The 14323-nt window shown below is 39.1% G+C and overlaps 1 protein-coding gene across 1 annotated transcript; it reads right to left on the bottom strand.

Annotated features, from left to right (window-relative positions):
• Positions 1-1435: 1435 nt before the first annotated feature.
• On the bottom strand, positions 1436-14323 carry LOC140842006 (protein root UVB sensitive 6-like). Its single transcript, XM_073209798.1, has 13 exons — positions 13830-14323; positions 13199-13297; positions 12892-13005; positions 11343-11414; positions 11148-11258; positions 10943-11062; positions 10238-10339; positions 10054-10126; positions 3614-3697; positions 3421-3485; positions 3199-3300; positions 2945-3124; positions 1436-1938 (listed from the first exon to the last, which is right to left on the bottom strand). The coding sequence occupies exons 1-13, from the start codon at positions 14202-14204 to the stop codon at positions 1873-1875; spliced, it is 1563 nt and encodes a 520-aa protein (XP_073065899.1). The 5' UTR covers positions 14205-14323; the 3' UTR covers positions 1436-1872.

The following is a 14323-nucleotide window of genomic DNA, read 5'->3' as shown; positions in this document are numbered from 1 at the left end:
CGTTGAATGCCAGGCGTTATATCGCCTTCTGGGAGTTCTGTTATTGAGAATGAAGACTCAAAAGGAGTTGATGGGGACATGGGGTGGTAAAATGGGCAGGATCATTTAGTTTACTTTGTGTTTCATTAAGTTCCGAATTGAAGAATAATTATTTGATATCTACAGAATAGGGTTTATTTATAGGTCATAAATAATTTAATCAAACCAAATTCCATGCGTAAACATAGTGAGTTCGAGCCAGGTTGGATACCTTTAAAGTTTTAGTATAAATCATATACGTTCCTATGCCAGAAGTTCACAAATTGAGCCCGGAAAAATTGATGCTGTTGAGAGGCGGAGATGCCAAGGGGGCTAAGCAATATGACAGGCCAATTACAATTTAATTTCAACCTGGTCAAGATGAATAATTGTTCACTGACTAAGGCCCAAGTAGTCGATATGTAAAATTAAGTAATTATTTTCAAATTTATTTGATTATAATTACCACATTATCCCAATTGTTTGAACAAATCTTTTGGTTCAGATTCTACCAAAGTATTATTGATATTCCAAATCAAGCTTCTCGAGCTCAAGCTCTAAGTTTCTAACTACTAGAAAAATACTTCTCAACTTAAAATCAAGCTTGAGTATATAAGTTCCTTTTGGGGTTCAGCCCCAGGAGACCGAAGACACACCTTTGAAAGAAAAGTTTGACACACTTTAGCCTAGCAAGCTCATTGTTTGAAGTCTCTGAGCAACCGACTTGTTGACTTTTAACAATAACACTCGTTTATTGTCGTCGGTTCTGTAATAGACGAAATACTTTGGGGGATACAAACTTGTAAGTTTGACTTTAAAAATGAAATGAAATGAGATATACGTCTGACAATATGAATTTTAGCATACACGTCTCTCAATTCTTAAAGGTTCCAGTTGGCAAGATTAATAAGTAGAGATGGTCTTCTGGCACGACAGATTGAATTAGTTATCATAAATCCATTGAACAATAAATGCATGTTTATTTTTCACCATCAGTAGCAGAAACGCCAGGGATTCTCTGGAGCTATAAACTTGCTCAAAGGTTGGCTCAAAAGAACGCAAATTCAAAATGTAGTAATGGAATCTAATGCCCAACTAGTTATCCATGCTCTCCAGAATCCAAATTCAGATTTTCCTAGTTTTGGTTTGATGATTGTAAAATCCTACCTGAATTTTTGTTTTGTTTTTGTTTGGGAATGGAAAACACAAACAAACTCACAAAGGAGTGGCATCCTAAATGTTTTTGGGAACAAAAATAAAACGAGAAACAATTTATTTATTACTGAATGAAAAAGCCAAAAAGGTAGTAGTCCTGGTGGATGATTTCCACACACATTCATATAGAACAATTAGAACACGCATCTGTATAAAAGAAATAGACGAGACGAACAACCATAACTTCATAAAAAAGGATAATATATTTAAGGCATATCACACTAAAAAGTATCACAAAGTATTATCGCAACTAAATATACATATATATACCGAATATATCTAAAAGCACATAGAACAGGAGGAATACAAAGTATACAGTATATTATACATTGTCGAACAAGGCAACATAGAATCCATTACCCTAGATCAGAAACATAATAAATGGAGTCTGCGCATAATCTGACCTAATCATCAGATATGTGGTGCAAGGTTCAAGTAGCAAATCTCGGAAGGAAGTGCGTTGGTGCCAAAACTGATTTTCATTATCATGGTTCCCACGAATCTGATTGTCAAAATCTAGCAGATGTTGTAGCAGTTCTGGGCGTGGGAAAGTGCAATGAAGGATAACAAGCAAACTTCAGATCTTTAGAGTCCATCGATCCTTTTACAGGATATTTGAAACGCTATATTTGTCATATCTTAACTTCCCAATTCAGATAACCGTGCTCTGCCGGGATTAAGCAGCGATTCAGACATAACCCAACCCTTAGGAAAAAAACAAGATGTCAGTTTACTGAGAATATATTAAAAACTAATCTTTCAAATGAAAGAAATCGGAGGGAGAGGTGCTTCAAGTCAAATTCCCACAATTTTTATTTTGTTGGAACATATTTTTCTGGATCGGTTGTGTTGGAACATATTTACGTTTCAATAGATGGATTCAACACGAAGAATTTGAATTTTCTAGTAGTTCTTTCAAGAAAAATAGTTTTCTGATCCAGTAACTTGTTCAGTTTTAAGTTTTTGTCCACTTAATTTCAAAGTTTCGCTTTGATACATTAAATTTTAATTTTCGTTTGCTTTCAAAAATCCTAATGTGGCACAAGAAAATGCTTACATGGTATCGAAAATGATACTTGTCAAATGTCACGTCAGCAATTTGACAAAAATAACTGAAAATTAAAAGTTAATTTACTAAAAACAAACTTTGACAATAAAAAATCATTTCCCCTTCTTTTAAACCCGAGCACTATCTTAGTCCCACACTCCCACCAAGGATGATAAACGAACTCTCATACAATAACAAGGAGTCTTTTATCCTATTAAGTGAGGTCGGCTAAAAATTTGACATCAACTTTATCTTGCTGTTATCAAACATTTACCAAGACAGAAAAATCAAGCATTTGAGATTACAAAGTTAAAGCATTAGAAGCACGCGAACCTAATAAAAAACAGCGAAGCAGGAAACCTTCTAGGCTTTCTACTAAACGCCTTAATGGTTCAAAGCATGAAGCTAGAGCTGGCGATATGGGCTATACCCACCTTTCCCAAAAAATATCTATTTAGTAATACTCCCCCATTACTGGCTTACATGAAGCATAGGACAAATTAGATTTACGCAATTCAATTCAATGTCATGCACAATTTTACTATAGGCTCCACTGAATCAATAATAAGAGAACCATTTAATAGCAATGCAAGTAGCTGAACTTTGGGGCTCCTCTATGCAAATTTCAATAGTAGAGAGGAAAATAAATAGGCCTGCCCTCACCTGTTCCGTAGCTTTATTCTTGAACGGTCCGTATAAAGCCGACACCATCTTATATGATTCGGCATTATGAGATTGAAGATCGGACAATGTTGGTCGTACAACCGAGAAATCATGCTCTCGTTTCCCAGGGGAAGACATGTTTTTATTGGAGGTGCGAACAATGTGAAGCAGCACATGAGCCTGTAATTGAAATGAATTTAGCAAGAAACACCAACGACAATAATGACTATAATATCAAAAGTCATCAATCTTACATGAAAGGCAGCTTTCAATATATCGTCAGACTTTGCTTGATCCTTGAATAGAGCGTAGATTTTGCCCTTCGAAGGATTATAGGTAACAATATATTGCTCTTTCTGTTGTAAAAAAAAAAATTCATTAGGCCACACTGTGAACCATTCAAAATCGTAACGGACAATCAAGTGAATGTACAGCCCGCAATATAAAAATATCTTCTCCTCAGCATGGTAGCATACCTCAAAAATTGGCTCCACAGCAAGATATGAATTAGGATCTTGGAATGCATCTTTAAACCGTGGACCTGCAAAAGTAGTAGAAAATAGCATGATCAACATTTACACAAATAAATGTGCTAAAAGTGGATGAAAAGCAACAAAAATACGCTACGCATGTGTGAGGGGCAACAAAAGGATATGGGTTTTCATGTACCAAGAACAATAGGCCTGTGTTCCTTCCATGGGAGATTAAATATATGTTCCATTGAATTTCCCTCATGCAACGTTGGAACTTGCCCTGGAAAATAACGACACGTCACAAATTAGAGTGGTATCATAGGGTGCAAATATTTTTCTATTAGAAGCACAAAATTCATGTCCTAGTGTTTCCAACTTTACTGGATGAAAGGGATACATATCCCTCTTGCTTTGCTGAAGGTCTAGACAAAATAGAAATTTGAGCTCTCACTTTTCTGCAAAGTTAGCCATGCTAAGCATGGGCAAGCACTCTATGAAGCATGTCTCAATAGCCAACCACCATGTTCAAACACTTATAGAAACTTGTTTAAAAATATTCTGATGGTCTTTCTCCCTATGTTCAGAATTGGTTTCATCCAAAAATTCCAAGTCAGATCCTTGTGCAAATGTCTGTGTAATAGTCCAATATCAACCCAATCCTTACAAAGATACCGTATGTTTTTCAATAATCTACCGGAGTCCATCACCTAGAAAAAATTGAAGGCTCTCCTGAACTTAATTCGACCCAGATAACCTTGGGAATCCTCACACAACACATCTTGTTGTGTGCATAGCTGCTCTCTAGTCACTCATTGTCGCATCACTTGTAAGTCATCTTCAGCCCCTTTGTGAGCTTGTTTATGGTTTGCATCCCATTGCTGCTCGCGGGCCCTTATTGGAGAAGCTTGTTGAGTTGAGCAAGTCTATTGCTTCTCCTTGGCATGGGCTGGGATATCTTAATGATGCGTTAAAAGTCGCTGAAAGTTTTAAATGGCCTCCCCACTCAAGAATATATAATTAAATGTCTTTCTTTTTGTTGTGCCTTAACAGGTTTGACTGATCCCAATTCAATTGGTTGTTTCAATATTTGATCAAAAAATTGATGATTTCTAAGTTGAGTAGGGCCCTTGTTAATGAGGATTGGTTGCAAGCTGATTTTCGTGCCTCCCTGACTTCTTGGTTTGGGGTTTTCATCAGATCATTTGCCCTGTAATGTCTCAGTTATTCAAAAAAACAGGATGAATCACCCCTTTAAATTCTCCAATATACGGATTTGCATGATTCGTTCTAGGAGGTTGTATTGAGATGCTGGTCTTTTCGTGTTCGAGAACTAGACAATTTTCGGTTCACCGCTTGCTACATTACTGACAATAGATTTGAAGTGGCTTTGATGATTTACACTTTCATCAAATTTCCCTTAAATTGGTTATTCGACAAAATTAAATTAATAGCACTTGACAACAGCTTTCATCAGATAAACAGAAAACAAAGTGTTAGAATTACTATTATTTCCTAGTCAGATTTGTATTTATGATTTTATTTATTTATTCTATAATAGGAAAATGTGCTAAATCCGGAATTATTTATTGACAAATAATTCCGGATTCTAAGCTTAATAGAAATAGAATATTTTATTTTAATAGGAGATTTTATAGAATATTTTATTTTAATAGGAGATTTGGTAATTCTTGTATAAATACCAAGTGTAAGGAATAAAATTATTATTCAGCCAAATTCACAAACTTCACATGGTATCAGAGCTATAATCGATCCGATACTTTAAACCTTTCTTTTTTTCCGATTGCTCTTCTATTATGAGCTACCCGGAATTTTTCTTTGGAAGCTTTATGGCTGAGTCATCTTCCCCGAACACTACAATTGATGGTGAATCTACCACAAAACCCACTGGTGGAGGCCACTCTTCCACCAATCTCAACCAAAATGAAATTTCCACCAATTTTTTTATCACTACCCATAAGCTTAATGGTACCAACTTTCTGCAGTGGTCCCAATCGGTCACCTTGTTCATTAAAGGACGAGGAAAAATTGGCCACCTCAATGGTACCACGACTGAACCTGCCAAAACCGACCCGTCCTACAATGCCTGGGAGATTGAGAATTCCATGGTTATGTCATGGTTGATCAATTCCATGGAGCCCTCTATTGGTCGCTCCTATTTGTTTCTACCTTCAGCACGAGCTTTGTGGGACGCTGTCAAGGATACGTATTCAGATGTTGGGAACTCGGCTCAACTGTATGAGGTAACTACTAAGATGCGGGATGCTAAGCAAGGATCCAAATCTGTCACTCAATATTTCAACGATCTCATGGCCTTGTGGATGGAATGCGATCTGTACTATGACTTTGAATGGAAGTGCTCTGCGGATCATGCTCGGTTCCTCAAATTGATCGAGAAAGACCGTGTCTTCCAATTCCTTGCTGGCCTTAATAAGGATCTCGATGAGGTTCGTGGTCGGATACTTGGCCGGGATCCTATCCCGACTCCGCGGGAGGTCTTCTCCGAGGTTCGTCGTGAAGAAAGCCGCCATACGGTCATGCTTGGCCCCGACATCGCCTCTTTCGAGCCTTCTGCCATGGCTACCCAGGCCCCTGCCCCAGCCAAAGTTCGAACCAATGACTCCCGGAAACCGGGCAAATCTGACTATTTTGAGTGTGATTACTGTCATAAACCGTGGCACACTCGGGAGAAGTGTTGGGCCCTACATGGCAAGCCCCCAAAGTTACCATCGAGCTCGAAGACGACTGGAAAAAGTGTCGCTGTGGCTACTACAACCTCTCCACGGTCTTCTGCCCCTGCCCCTATGACTTTTTCCACTGATCAAATTCATCAATTGCTGAGTCTCCTCAAGCCTACTCCTGCTTCCTCATCGACTTCCCATGTTCGTCAAGGTAACATCCCTCGAGCTTTAGCTTCGCTCTTACACCATCGGCCATGGTTTATAGACTCCGGTGCCACCGATCACATGACGGGATGTTCCGAGTTGTTTTCTTCTTATACTCCCTGTTCGGGTCGTGATAAAATCAAGGTTGCGGATGGCTCATTTTCTTCCATTGCTGGCAAAGGCTCCATTACTATCTCACCCACCTTAACCCTTACCTCTGTTTTACACGTCCCTAATTTACATTGCAATTTACTATCCGTCAGTAAATTAACCACTGATCTAGATTGCTCCTTACACTTTTCCCCCGATGTCTGTGTTTTTCAGGATCGTCGTTCGGGGAGGATGATTGGCAATGCTAGACGAGTGGATGACCTCTACATCTTTCACCACGAAGACGGCGTTGGTCCCATTAAAGATCGGTCTTTACACTTAGGCCTCTTTTCCTTTTCTAATGTGTGTCCAATTAAGCTTTTACATTTCCGATTAGGTCATCCGAGTTTTCATTATTTAAAACATTTGTACCCTTCTTTGTTTACAAATAAAAATCCGTCTTCTTTTCAATGTAATATCTGTCAATTAGCAAAGCACCACCGTGTTCACTATCCACCACATCCATATACACCTTCTGCTCCATTTTCCCTTATACACAGTGATTTATGGGGTCCATCTCGGGTCCCGAGTTATACCAATAAAAGATGGTTTTTAACATTAATTGATGATCATACTCGATTTTGCTGGGTATTTATTCTTAAAGATAAATCAGAGGCAGCCCTCACATTTAAAAATTTTCACTCCTTTGTCAAAACTCAATTTCATACCAATATTCAAGTCCTGCGGACTGATAACGGTCGTGAATACTTTAATTCTATTCTCGGGGAATATTTTATCTCTCACGGAATTCTTCATCACAGCTCTTGTACCGACACCCCCCAACAAAATGGTGTCGCAGAGAGGAAAAATCGCCACTTACTTGAGATTGCCCGCTCCCTCATGTTCCAATCTAAAGTTCCTACTCGTTTTTGGAACGATGCCGTGTTAACCGCTGCCTATTTGATTAATCGGCTACCGTCCAAAGTCCTTCGCTTTAAAACGCCTTTTACATTGTTTCACTCCTATTTCCCGCAGAACCGCTCTTTTACCTCCGTCGACCCTAAAGTTTTCGGTTGTACTGCCTTTGTTCATAATATATCGCCCACTCGCTCCAAGTTCGATCCAAGAGCCATAAAATGCATTTTTTTGGGTTATGCTCCTACGCAAAAGGGCTATCGATGTTATAATCCCGTCACTAACAAATCTTTTGTTAGCATGGATGTTTCGTTCTTTGAAAACATTCCTTACTATGACTCGGTTACATCCCAGGGGGAGTGTGACCTTCCCGACCCTATTCCCATACCATTACCCACTCTCTTCATAAATCAACCTTCTTCGGTATCTACCCTGCCCTCTGACCAGGCCCCGGTTCTTCAGGTCTATTCCCGGCGCCGCCCTCCTGCCGTTACTTCAGGACATGCCACCCCTCTACCACTGCCTGATTCCACTTCGACCGACGATTCAGGTAATACATCTTTTCCCTTACCTAACCCGGTATTTACTGATTTGGATGTTCCGATTGCTCTGCGAAAACCGACGCGGACTTGTACCAGGACACCTTTATATCCCATGAATAATTTTATTTCCTTTGCTAAACTTTCCACTTCCTATCGAGCATTTGCCTCTGCTATACAGACTACTTGTGTCCCTACCTCTATCGATGAGGCCATGGAGGATCCGAAATGGAAGGAGGCTGTTATGTCGGAGATGGATGCCTTGACTACTAATAAAACGTGGGAAGTGGGCGTGTTACCAGCGGGGAAGCGTGCGGTTGGCTGCCGCTGGATATTTACAATCAAGTATAATTCCGACGGTTCAATAGAGCGCTTCAAGGCTCGGTTAGTTGCCAAAGGTTATACCCAAACTTATGGGGTGGATTACGAGGAGACCTTTGCCCCAGTGGCTAAACTTAATACTGTCCGTGTTCTACTCTCACTTGCCGTTAACCTTGATTGGCCCTTTTATCAGCTTGATGTCAAGAATGCTTTCCTAAATGGTGAGCTTGAAGAAGAAGTTTACATGAAGCTCCCTCCGGGCTTCCTTGCAGACTCTCCTCCGGGTCATGTTTGTCGCCTTCGTAAGGCTATTTATGGCCTTAAGCAGTCTCCCCGGGCTTGGTTCGGGAAGTTTACATCCGTCATCACTAACCACGGTTATTCTCAGGCTCAATCAGACCACACTCTGTTTTTTAAGCACTCTTCTCAGGGTCTTGTTTCGATTTTGATTGTGTATGTCGATGATATTGTTCTTATCGGCAGTGATCTTCCGGAGTTAGCAAGGCTTAAAGGAATTCTTAGTTCTACCTTTGTTATGAAGGACTTGGGACCCCTACGTTATTTTTTGGGGATGGAGGTCGCGCGCTCATCTGAAGGGATTGCTCTGTCCCAAACCAAGTATGTTCTCGACTTACTTCGCGACACAGGTCTCTTACATTGCAAACCTGTTACTGTTCCAATGGATCCTAATGAGAAATTGTGCGACGTTCCTAACGCTGTTCCCGTTGACAAGTCTCGGTACCAACATTTGGTAGGCCGCCTCATTTACCTTGCACATACTCGCCCCGATATTGCTCACGCCGTGAATGTAGTCAGTCAATTCATGCATGACCCTTATGCCCACCATCTTCAGGCTGTTTTTCGCATTCTCCATTACCTTAAGGGTACTCCGGGTTCGGGCCTCCTTTTTCGCAAGAATTCCTCTCGGAACGTGTCGGCCTATACTGATGCGGACTGGGCAGGTTCGGTTCATGATCGCCGCTCCACGTCGGGTTACTGCACTTTTGTTTGGGGAAATTTGGTCACCTGGAAGAGCAAGAAACAATCTGTTGTTGCCCGAAGTAGCGCGGAGGCAGAATATCGAGCTATGGCTAACGGTGTGTGTGAACTATTGTGGCTACAGATTCTACTTCGGGAACTGCATATGTCCTTCACTACTCCTCTGCGGTTATTATGTGATAATAAGGCTGCTATCAGCATTGCTCATAATCCCGTTCAACATGACCGAACTAAACATATCGAGATTGACCGTCATTTTATCAAAGAAAAGATTGACACCGGGGAAATTTGCATTCCGTACGTCCCGTCCGATGGTCAACTTGCTGACATTCTTACGAAGAATCTTCATCGACCTCAGTTTGACTCTTTTAAATCCAAGTTGCGCATGATCGACATCTATGCATCAACTTGAGGGGGAGTGTTAGAATTACTATTATTTCCTAGTCAGATTTGTATTTATGATTTTATTTATTTATTCTATAATAGGAAAATGTGCTAAATCCGGAATTATTTATTGACAAATGATTCCGGATTCTAAGCTTAATAGAAATAGAATATTTTATTTTAATAGGAGATTTTATAGAATATTTTATTTTAATAGAAGATTTGGTAATTCTTGTATAAATACCAAGTGTAAGGAATAAAATTATTATTCAGCCAAATTCACAAACTTCACACAAAGGAACAGGAATAAAAGACAAAGGCCTGTTTGAGAAGTTCTGAGCATATGTTACTATGGTTTCCTACCAAAGACAAATAATCCATTCCTCACGTTCTCCAATCAATATGATAAACAAACAAAAGCCAAGCTAAAAGGGCGCGATGAACAACAAGCAGCACACAGACAGAGAAGATGAACTCATTCTGACCTGTCTTCAAGAAGGATTCTGCTGCCACAGTGAATCTTGCTCGATTCAGCGTATGCAACACCACAGATTTAACCTAAAAGAATAATAACATATTCATCTCAAATCAGTAGTTATATATCTAGGAGAAAAGAAAGTAATAAACAAAAAGGGAAACAAAAGTTCTCGTGTTTTCTCTCTATCCAACCTCTTGGTAAGAGCTCATCAAATACCCACATGAGAGCAAAGTAAATGTGGTAACCAACGATGGATTTTGCTTAGACAGCAAAATGCTCAGTCCAGTTCCGAGCTTCACGAGAAAGAAATTCAATAATCAGTTCCAGCAAAGAGACAAAACTGCTTCAAATTCAAAATGCAAGAACTAAAGTCGCAAGTTTTCTGTCTAAAAATCAAGACATTCATGACAACTCAGAAATGAAAAATTCTTCATAAGCATAATAGATTGATAGGATCAAATACGTCAAGCAGGCAGGTGACCAGGTTAGACCCCTTCGTTTTGTACCCCCTTATCCAAAACCATAAAATTATTTGGTGGTTAACTACCCTAGCTAAGCCACAGTTACCTTCTCAATGCCCCTACCACACCCCCGGTGCCTCAGCTTGCAAGGTATATTTCTTTCTATTCCACCAGTTTCACATTAGTGACTCTTCGTCAGATTTTCAAATATATGAATTAAGGGTTTGATTTATCACTAAGAAGATGTAAGAAAGGAACTAGAATTCTAAATTCTAATAATAATCCTCTCATATTTACCCCCACACTAGGAATCAGCAATAAATTGGATTGATCAATTCACTCATGGGCCATAAGTTTTAGAATCAGTTTATTTAGCAGTAGTGCTCATTTTCCACAATTTACAATGTTGTAATATTTTCAAACAGACGAGCATACCAGATCGGCCATATTTGCTACACATTCTCCTTTGGCAGTCACATCTCCAATATTTTCGCCCCTAGCAAAGGCTTTGTAGATTGGGGTTCGAGTTGAAGCTGATGTCACAGCAGCAACATTCTATAAAGAAAGAACAATGAACGTCAGTGTAATTAGCCAGGGTTGCATGACACAGGCAAGTGAAAGTGACAATAGATGACACAACCTTGGAAACATTGGCTACGCAGGCCAGTGGAAGAAAAAAATGGGGAACAGCCGCAGTTGCCAACTCCAAACCAGCTCCCAACTCCATCATGATATCGCCAGCAAACCTTAGCTGTGTAAGAAAAATCATCAGACAAGGTATTATTTCTATAAAATGTCACAAAAGAATCTCTTTTGACCTCAAAATTTTACTTACCTGCTTTAGGTCATAGTCAAATTTCTTTCCCTGCCGAGCGAAGAGCATTTTCCCAACCCGTCCAGCACCATCCTACAGTTGATTATAACGGGAACATGATTTAGATCACTTATCACAGGACTTCATCTAGACCCATCTATGATTGCTTTAACTGACAGTAACAACTCAACCAAAATCAGTAAATTGATGTTATTTATGTAAAGCAATTAGACATTTACATCCTTAATGAACAAGAGTACCTAAATTTTAACATACTTTAATTTGCTTTTTCAGTCTCATTTGCTTTTATCATAAATAAATGTAATCCAATTCTGAAAAAACAAAATTCACTTGAAACAAAATGACATCACCCGATATGTCTTTGGGGTAGAATGAGTGTAAAACAACTAATTTTTAATGAGTTTCTTAAACATTAATGTTAGAGTTAAAGAAGCCCTTCCAAAATTTTCTAAAAATAATGCAGATATTACATCAATTCTACACTTCAAAATAGTGGAAGTGATGGATATAAATCAAATGAAATTTAGAGACAAATTGGAAAGTTCGGTCTATAAGCTTCCTAGTCGAATATATATAACTCAAAAGGTGAATATTGTTACCTAACAAGCACTCACAAGAAAGAAAAGACGAGATAAAAACTTAGCAGGACAAAGATGCGCACTATTTTTCACAATTTTGAGGTATTTTCTACATTTCCAAAACTTAAATATTGCTGGAGAAATATTAAAACCACGTAAGCTCCAAGAAATTCTGGAACATAATAAAATTGGGAGATACTTCTACCCCAAAGCTAATCTTTTCGGTGAGTGCTCTTCTCTCGAGCTTATGGCCTAACATGTGTTGTTAATATGAGTGAATGCAGTAGAATGGCGATTTAGGAAAGGTTACTCTCAGATCAGTATCAATGATATTGCCATGTTCATATTGTAGATTGGATTAAGATGTCGGGGGCAGAATATTGACAGATGGGTGAGTGAAAGAAGTCCAAGACCTTTTTCTCCAGGGGTGGATGTGTGGAATGATTAATAAGTTTGGAGACTCTCCAACCTAGAGATCTAGTCTTCTAGCTTTGGTTTTCCTCTCGAACTTAATGCCTAGAAATATATTTTACCAAGAAAAAGACACAATACAAGAAAATAATAAGTACTTAAGTACTACTGGATTGTTGAAAAATATGTGTTGAACATGATGAATGTAAAGTTCAATAGAATAAAAGGTCAACGTATACAGCTAAAATAGAGGCAACCAACTATGGTAATTTGCCTTTGAACCACTATTTGAAGCATATCTCTGCTACCACCTACCCCTGACCACACTTGAGATTTATTTCACGCTTCAGGCTTTCGACACTTTTCTGTCAAGCATTTGAAACATGTCCTAACATTCTAGGATACAGAAGCAAAACCCAAGCACCTCTGAAACTACGATTTAACAATCAGTATTGTCTTCGTTTTTTTCCAAGGGTCAAATAGCACTTGCACAGATACAGACTAAAAAATGATTTCATATGTTCATTTCCAAATTAAATTGCATCATTTTTTATTGATACCTTTATAATCCAGTTGATAGCCACGGCTCCTGGTACAGCACTATTTCTTGATACTCCCACTGAACTTAGAAGAGTTTGAGTTGTGAAAACACCCATTGCCCCGCCAAAGAAGTACTATAACAGAATGCATCACAATGGAGCAGCAACTAAACATGTCATCATACTGTAGTATATAGTGCGCAAATAACATTATTTATGGTTTTAGTGTGGGCAGGATAGATATCTATATTGGGTGCAAATCAGAGGTAAACCCCAGATCCCCTTTAGTTGCTCGTTAACCTTTAGATTAAAAATATATAAAGAGTACCTTTAAAGCTCTCCACGTCATGTAAGGAACATAAGAAGGTGTAACCGAATCAGGAAAACCCTCTGGAACTACATAGGATCTTATAAACGCCGTCAACTCCTGGAACAGGTACAATCGAATTTTAGGGAAGATTAAGGAAGGTATTTCATAATTTTTTGTGTGCAAATGTACAGCTGCAAGGTTGGAGCCACACGGTTCACACTGCGACTCACAAGATACATGATCATACCTCAAAACTTGAGGATTATATCAACGACACGAATTCAAAAGAGCACAATTCTTCAATAATATTGAAACCATTGGAAGACATACAAAAACCATACACCGAAATCAATTCACCGCACCGAGTTTTTTTTTGTTCATTAAAAATGTTAAAGGAACTAAGCATTGTTGTCGAGCATCTACTCTCGTGCACTTAAACGCTAAAAGAGTAAAAATCAATTTTATAACTGTGAACTAATGAACATAAAATTCCATGAAGAGAAGTACTGTCATGGAAAAATTTCCATTGACACATCAAGATCTTCAACTGCAGTATCAGGCCATCAATGCAAATAAAAACTTCTATTGTTTGATTCAATTATTCTAACGAAGCTGAAATATATAAAAAGGAGAGGAAGAAAATACAGACATCAACTGGAGCCTGGGGTGACTGCAAGCAGACAGAACGAATACAATTCTTCTTCAATTGCTTCGATCCATGACTTCTGAAACCATCGTTCTCAGCCAAGTATTTCCATCTCCTGCCGTCGATCTCCTCGCAACAGATCACCCTCAAGCTCGAATCCACAAATTGATCATCGGAAAGTCCGCCGAGTCTCAGATCCTGCCGCTCCGGCGTCACCGCCTCTGCCGAGGGGTACGGGGGAGGCGCCGATGCAAGGTTTGCACTAATGCGAAGCGTCTCCCGCACCAAAAGCCTCGTATCCGTGGACGTAATTGTTTGGGAAGCCGAATTCGAGGGGTGCTTGAGCTTCATTGCAGATTTTTCAGAATTTGATCGCATATAAATAAATGTTTTGCGCGCATATATACATATATATATATATATGTATGTATGTATGTATGTATGTATAGAGAGAGAGAGAGAGAAAGCCCCTCGTTTTGCTCAGCCTCTCTCTCTGT

This window comes from Primulina eburnea, chromosome 9, assembly GCF_022965805.1.
Source record: "Primulina eburnea isolate SZY01 chromosome 9, ASM2296580v1, whole genome shotgun sequence".
NCBI lineage: Eukaryota > Viridiplantae > Streptophyta > Magnoliopsida > Lamiales > Gesneriaceae > Primulina > Primulina eburnea.
Note: the sequence above shows the minus strand (reverse complement) of the source record. Positions and strands in the feature narration are given on the sequence as shown.

Coding starts and splice junctions, on each gene's coding strand:
- LOC140842006 (XM_073209798.1), bottom strand. CDS start 14,204: ATGCGATCAAATTCTGAAAAATCTGCAATGAAGCTCAAGCACCCCTCG. Junction 13,298..13,829: donor CACCCCAGGCTCCAGTTGAT/GTCTGTATTTTC, acceptor TACCTGTTCCAG/GAGTTGACGGCGTTTATAAG. Junction 3,698..10,053: donor AGAATCCTTCTTGAAGACAG/GTCAGAATGAGT, acceptor GTTATTTTCCAG/GGCAAGTTCCAACGTTGCAT.